The sequence below is a fragment of the Solanum dulcamara genome, chromosome 2 (genome assembly GCF_947179165.1).
Source record: "Solanum dulcamara chromosome 2, daSolDulc1.2, whole genome shotgun sequence".
Taxonomy (NCBI): Eukaryota; Viridiplantae; Streptophyta; class Magnoliopsida; order Solanales; family Solanaceae; genus Solanum; species Solanum dulcamara.
Window position 1 is genome coordinate 21,871,977 of NC_077238.1, and position 7,462 is coordinate 21,879,438.

General features: G+C 36.8%; 1 protein-coding gene across 1 annotated transcript; it reads right to left on the minus strand.

The window, feature by feature from the left end:
• Nucleotides 1-998: 998 nt before the first annotated feature.
• On the minus strand, nt 999-7,251 carry LOC129875852 (putative ABC transporter C family member 15). The gene is made up of 10 exons (XM_055951078.1): nt 6,248-7,251; nt 4,701-6,124; nt 4,527-4,613; nt 3,851-4,432; nt 3,573-3,737; nt 3,096-3,390; nt 2,382-2,902; nt 2,232-2,295; nt 1,892-2,131; nt 999-1,576 (listed from the first exon to the last, which is right to left on the minus strand). The coding sequence occupies exons 1-10, from the start codon at nt 7,080-7,082 to the stop codon at nt 1,473-1,475; spliced, it is 4,317 nt and encodes a 1,438-aa protein (XP_055807053.1). The 5' UTR covers nt 7,083-7,251; the 3' UTR covers nt 999-1,472.
• Nucleotides 7,252-7,462: the final 211 nt, after the last annotated feature.

Genomic DNA, 7,462 nt, shown 5'->3' on the forward strand with positions numbered 1-7,462 from the left:
GTGGACTATAGATTTGGGAGCCACTAATCTTGTTTGCACTTCTTTGAAGAAGTTTCAGGAGACGTGGCGGCTAAGTGAGAATGAAGTTTGTGTTTTTCAAGTCAATGGGGAACCATCACCAGCCCTGGCTGTAGTTGTAGGAGATGTTTGTTTTTCATTTAGTAGTTTTAGAATTCTGACTTTGAATAATGTTCTTTACATACCTTCGATAAGAAGGAATTTAATTTCTAATTCAAAATTATGAATGATGGTTATACTGTTTACTTTGCAAATAACTGTGATGTTATTACGCATAATAACCGTTTTATCCATAGTGCTCCTAAAATACATGATTTGTTTGTATTTGAAGTCTCCCATAACATGCTACAACAAACTGAATTAAATAACATTGATATTTCTCATAAAAGAAAATAAGACTTATTAAATAATAAATAAAGATAAAATGAGAACAAAATATTAAACAACACGATCACACCGAATCGGTCATTAAAATGAGACTTTTTGTCATTACCTAACCATGAATTTAAACGATACGATAAGAAAAAATTAAGTTACAATCAAAACAAATATTGTATTTAAACTAACAATACAATGCAATACAATACAATACATTACAATGGGTAACAACCATCCAAACAAGGTGTTAGAGAAAAATTGATTTTTAAGTGACCATGTGAGATAATATCTCATGCTCCAAGTAAATCTATTCAACCTTCTACTTATAATATAGAATTTAGTTTTACTATTTCTATTAGCAATGCGATTGATGCTATGGGAATAGCAGGTTTCAATTTATCAAGGGAACTGACAGTCAGGCAAACTGATGGAGACAAACAAGGAATGATACAAATAAGAATACAAATGCAAACAGAGAGAAAGTGAGAGGAAGGGACAATAACAAGAAAAAGAGCGGAGAGAGCACAAATGATGAAATATTTTGGCGATTTGTACCTAGTGATGAAGCATAAACACAAAAAGGTTGAAGAAGTATCAAGAGGTTAATTGACCAGATATTCACTTTAATTGATATTTAATGCAGATTCAGACAGAATTCAGCTTACAATCAACTTGATCTAGTCAGTTAGGTGCCAAATGCACCATAGAAAACTCTAAGGTTAATTGTTACATCAAGAAATAACCTTCAGCAAAAAAATAATAAGAAAAATTCAAGAAGTAACTAATTTAGTGTATGAACTATTTGTTAAGGATTAAGAATAACCACTATAGATATCCTACAGGCTTTATGTCACTGTTGGTGGACAGTATGAGATATATACTTGTGACAAGTGGCTGCTGTAAAAGTAATTGAATTACTTCGTTATAGCTGCTTAACTTGCTCTTTTTCTTGATGTCAGCTTATGATTCTGTACTGTACAATGCCATATTAATCGTGGCATATTGGGTAAGTCATTCATTCCTTTAGAAGATTGAAACTATCACTTGTGCCTTGTGCTATGCTTTTAGGTTAGTAGTTAACCCTTGGATGATCTCCCCAAGAACTCTGCCACCAGATTTGAAAATGCAGAACAACTGTTCTTCAATAACTGGTTAGGAGTATCAAACTCGAGAATTTTTCCTGCATCAAACAAGACGGATTTTATCAGGCAATATAATCCATTTCGAATAATATGAGGTGTGTATTCTCAGATATTCTATGTCTTCATCTTTTTGATTTCTTAGCCTGTAAGCAGGTTAATGGTTGCACTATATTCGCCACTACTATTGTCATGCAGTTGTATACACTAGCTGATATATTAGTCATTCGAACTGTTACTATATCCTTACTTATCTTACCTGCTACACTTGAAACTTATCCTATTAACATGTATGCTTAATTTACTTGGTTGTGCTGTCTTGTGTGTGCTTGTGGTGCTAGGTCCTGTATCTTTACCTTCGCCAAGAACCAGAACAAGATCATTATCAATCACTGTGGGTATCCGATGTGCCACTGTTATAACTGTGCATCCATTTGTTTCTTCTCTTATAGTTTTCTGAATGACATTGTCTGTCTCTGTATCCACCGAAGCCGTAGCTTCATCAAGTACCAGTATTCTCCTTTTCTGTAGCAACACCCTAGCTAGGCACACAATCTGCCTTTGACCCACGCTTAAGTTCTCTCCGTCTTCTGCAACTGCAGCATAAAATTCTTTATCATTTGTTTCCCTTTCCAATTGTCTATGTATTTTGAAGTTCTTATATAGGTTGGAATACAAAAAACCTAGTATTTGTACCTGGTGCATCAAGAAGCCTTGGATCATGCTTTACTATATCAGCTAAATGACATTTGCGCATGACCTGAAATATGACATCATTCTTATAGTAAGTTACAAAGTCTCATACTTTGTCGAATAAAACCAAGAGAAAGAAGTTCAAAACATTACCTCCCAGATATCCTGATCTGTATGTTGTTGTAATGGATCAAGATTAGTCCTAATTGTTCCTTGGAACAAAGTTGGATCTTGTGGTATTATACTCAACTTAGACCTCAGGTCTTGCAAACCGATCTTCGAAATGTCTATTCCATCGACAAGAATGCATCCCTCAGATGGTTCCACAACCCTGAAGAGAGCTTGGATCAAAGTAGACTTCCCACTACCTGTTCTTCCAACTACACCAATTTTCTTTCCCTCTGGAAAGATGCAGGTTATACCTTTTAGAACTCTTGGGAGATCAGGGTTGTATTGTACATGAAGATCTTTAATTTCAATTCTTCCTTTTAGAGGCCAATCGGGTTTTGGCCTGGACTTTTCAATTATCAGTGGAGCTTCACTAGGAATGTCGCTGAACTGAAGTATTCTTTCAACTGAAATCATTTTGTTCTCAACATTGCAAAGGTTCCATATAACCCAAGCTTGGAGAACATTAAGATTTAAGCCATAGGTAGCTGCTAGTCCTGCTAAACCTGTACACAGATGAAACATGTGACATCACACACTGAAACCATTTATCACAGTGAGAAGAAAATTGTTATCACAGACTTTGACTTCCTCATTTTGTGTAAGTTCTTAATCTAAGATTTGTTTCTTATGTATAACTACGTGGGAACGTGTTAAACCAGAAGTATGGAATAGAAATGGAGAAGAATAAATGCTTACTGGTGTCTATAGCGTCCCGTGGAAGGTGCGCCAGGATGATGAGAAGAAAGAACAATATGAGATTGAAGAGAAAATTAATTCGAACACAGAGCCATTCCATTGTAGCAGAGTTGTGAAAGACAACACGAGAATAGTTATCGATGAGACTTAAATTCTTATTCAAGAATCGGTCTTCCTGATTAAAACAACGAATTGTTGCTACACCGGTGAGAGATTCAGAGAAATGATGCAGGATTGGAGATTTCTGAATGCCAATCATCCTGGCCAGTTCTCTAGCAGTGGTAATGTAATATGCCTGTAATAAGAATTGAATCATTAACACTAGGGCCATATTTAAGAGAAGTAAATACTCATTCTTTGCATTCCAATTTAGAAGTGATATAAAGAAAAAATGATTCATGCTCTTTCAGTCTACTTTACAGCAATCAGTAAGAAAGTGAATTTCTTTCAGTAACTTCAGGTTAAGTTTCATATTACCTGATACCACACAGAGATGGCAAGGATCATAAGGAAGAGAAAAATGATCTGCCAGGCAACGTTGGACATAAGGACAACAATGCTCAATAACTGAATAAGTGCAAATGCAAGTCCAGCCAACCTATATGGAATATCTGTGTCCACGGTGCTTTGGTCTGTAGAAGACTGACAAGCAAGAAAAAATATTAGAGGCCATCAGAAAGTCATGTATTGAGAAACAAAGAACAGAGTTTAGACACATTTTAAGACAAAAAAATCATTTCAGCTGCAAAACTCACCCTATTGAGAATTCTACTGGAAGGGGTGGAGTCGAAGAATGACAACGGCGCTCGGAAGAGTGATTTCATCATTCCAATGTAGAGCTTCTGAGAAGTCTCAATTGCGATAGTTGAAAGTATAACTGCTCTTCCTAAGATGAATAAAGAGCTTCCCCCTGACAGCAGTATGAATATTCCAATTAATATCTTGTTAGTAACCCTTCCTTCTTCTTCTGTTCCCCATGCAATCCAGTAGTTGCTTGCCATCTGCAGTCCCTGGAAGAGAACTTGACATAGAAGGACTGGAAGTACAAGGACCCCTTTATACGCTGAGGTCACAAAGGTCGAGTAGACTTTCCATTTGACTCGACCAGATACTACATCTTCCTGCTGAGTTCTTTCTAAGATCCTGTTGTCACAGGTAAGATCTTCAATTTGGCTTTTCTGATGCTTTCCCATGGTTAAGCTGCTGCCCTTTTGGGAAGGCTTCACCTGATCTAATGATTTATTGTGAGCCACCATATGCCTTAGGAGCTCACCATCAGGATCTGCAATCAACTCGTTATACTTTCCTGATTGAACAATTCTTCCATCTTTCATTACCTAAGCATATCAGGTAAACAGAAAAACTAAGATATACTTTTCTAGTTTGTTTCAATCAACTGAAAACCAATAGCTGAAAATGTTTTCAACTTACCAGGATGATGTCAGAAGCATCTAAAAATTCCAACTGGTGAGTGGCATAAACAACTGTTTTTGTATGTAGAAATTGGTTTAAGCATTTCTGCAATATGATAAAGGGTTGTAGCACATCAATAAGAGAAACTAGATTACTGAAAATAATTCTACAAAAGTAGGACCTAGTACTTACCTTGAATATATGAGCTCCAGTTTGTGCATCAACAGCACTGAAAGGGTCATCAAGCAGATAGATATCTGAATCACTATAAATAGCTCTGGCCAACTGAATTCTTTGCTTTTGTCCACCACTTAGGTTCATTCCTCTTTCTCCTACTGAATTTAAATCTCCGTCAGCCCACATCTCAATGTCATGTTTCAAAGCACATCGTTCCACGATGTCATCATAACGCGCCTTGTGCATTTCCTTGCCAAACAGGACATTGTCTCTAATAGTGCCCGTCTGGATCCAAGAACTCTGTGGTACAATTGCCTTTGAACCATTAAGCTTGATACTTGATCCAGAAATTCTAGGAATCTCTCCCATAATGCTACAGATTAAGCTTGACTTTCCTGATCCCATTGAACCACAGATTGCGACTTTCCACCCTTTCATTATCCTGATTTTCTCAGATATCTTAATTGTTGATTTCATGAACTCATTTGTTCCCCAAGCATACTCTCCTGGCTCAAGTTCGATCGCCACTTCAGAAGTGTCAGGAGTATGATAGCTTGTTAACTTCATTTGATCTTCCTCTCTCATGAAGTCTTGAATCCTATCAACTGAAACTTTTGTCTGAGCAACCATGGAAATGAGCTCGGGTAAGTTGTAAATTGGTTCTTGTAGAATCCTGAAAGTTGCTAGTGCTGAGAGAACTGCTCCTGAGGTTAATGGTGTTTTTAGGATGATACAAACACCAAAGGTTACAACTGAGACAAGTGTTGGTGAGGCCCAAAAGAGGAAAGCCACAGCAGAACATGTATAAAGGTATCTCCTAAGCCAACCTCTCTCATTTTCTCTGAGTTGAAACAGCTTCATCAAGAAAGTGGACTCCCATGAGTGCAGTTTCAAGACTCTCATGCTTTTCAAGGTCTCTGAAGTGGCTTTAATTCTCACGTCCTTCGCTTCCATTATCTTGGAGTGGAACTGCTCTTGCATTTTGGCAAGCGGTGTGTTGCTCACCATCACAAATATGGTCGAAAGAAGAGCAGTAGCAGAGGGACCAGCACCCAAATTCCTGTACAAGATATGCAGGGCAAATGTAACCTGAACAGGAAGCAACCAAACTCCATGAATATGCCAGCAGAAGTCCCCAATTCTCTCTACATCAACATTGATGAAGTTTACGATCTTTCCGTCTTTTGTACTTCCATACTTTATAGACAAAGTTCTTTTATATATCAATGCCATCAGAGCCGCTCTGACTCGAACACCAATCCGGTGAGCTCCAAAGTACCATTGCCTTTGGGATAGTGACTCTATTGTTTTGGCGAATAAGAAGATGAAGGCTAAGATCATTCCTTCTTGCCTATTGGACTCATCTTTCTTTTCAGACAAAAAATTCACAAAGCTTGTTATTAGCAAAGGACCAGTATAGGATGCAATTGTGTTGACTCCTGTGGAAAGAAAAAAACAACAACAAAAGCATGTAGTTAGTTTGTAAGCAGAGTCGAGGTACATGCAATCTAAACCAAACATAGCTTGTCTTCTTAATTGAATCTTGAAAAATCAAGAATTACCTGCAAAAACTGCATTATAGGCTAGCGGTCTCCAAATCATATGTAGTATGGCATCAGGGATGAAGAAAGTAGAAGCTTTGCTTTTCTGAAGCGCGTCTTCCAACAAAGAAGCAGCTTCATTAGAAGTCTCAGTGTGAGGAATTGAAGGTATGTGCTCTACTCTGAGCTTTTCCTCGTGGCCTTTCTTGAATAGTGGATTAAGCCACCTGAATGTGATTTGGCTCCAAATACCAGCATTAGAAAATGCATCATCATCATCATGTGTATTTGCCTGATCTTTGTGAAGGAATGGCTGTTCACTTTCACTGTATTTGTTGGGAGAACAAATACAAGCTGGTACTGGCAGGGCATTGAAACATAGGAGAATTGAGAGTGGTAGGGAAGCAAAATCAATTATATTTGCCTTTGGCAGAACATATGGGTCTTTTGTATATATATTATAATGGTTGAGAAGATGGAATGAGACTAAAACTATATCAAAAATACTTGAAAATAACCACCATATGATGAGTAATAATGGCCACCTTTTCTCTCTTTTTAATGAGTAGACTGCAATTACACTTGCTAGACTCCATGTCATAACAGAAAAAACAGACTCTTCAAACACAAAAGTTGTCAACTTGCAGAATTCATGGAGACAGAAACCCAAATAAGAAAGGGCTATTGAGAAATTCACTAAAATTGTAATCTTGGTGAAAATTGTGGATTTTCTTCTCTCCCTTATTTCTACAAAACCTTCTTCTTCTTGTCCATTTTTCTTGAAAAAATCTACCAAGAAACATATGAGTAAAATCAAGAAAAATGCCACATTGGTTACCCGCAGAGTAATGTCCATCTTAGCTTAGTTAAAACTAAAACTCAAGAAAATCTCTCTTTTCAACTCAGCCCTGAAAGCCTATAGAGAAGAACCAAACAATAAATACAATGTAGACTAGAAAAAGTAGAAATATTTCATCCAGAATCATATAAAATAGACCAGACCTATGAAAAGTATATGAAGAAGAAAGCACGTGCCCCTTTCAAGAGGAATCTGAGAATCTAACAGAATGGTGAATGTTTATACTGAGCACAATTCTATTTTAAGTAACTATTATTATTATTATTATTATTATTATAGTAAGTAAAGATTACAGTAACTATTATTATTCTTTAAAGAATCGGTCCAAAAATTTGTGTTTTTTAGTATTTTTTTTTACTAAATCTCTTCTGGAGTCG

Excerpts from the sequence above, each read along its gene's own strand:
- LOC129875852 (XM_055951078.1), bottom strand. The coding sequence starts at position 7,082 with ATGGACATTACTCTGCGGGTAACCAATGTGGCATTTTTCTTGATTTTA. Across the intron at positions 3,391-3,572 it reads CCATCTCTGTGTGGTATCAG|GCATATTACATTACCACTGC; the intron begins GTAATATGAAAC and ends TTCTTATTACAG. Across the intron at positions 2,296-2,381 it reads CAGATCAGGATATCTGGGAG|GTCATGCGCAAATGTCATTT; the intron begins GTAATGTTTTGA and ends GTCATATTTCAG.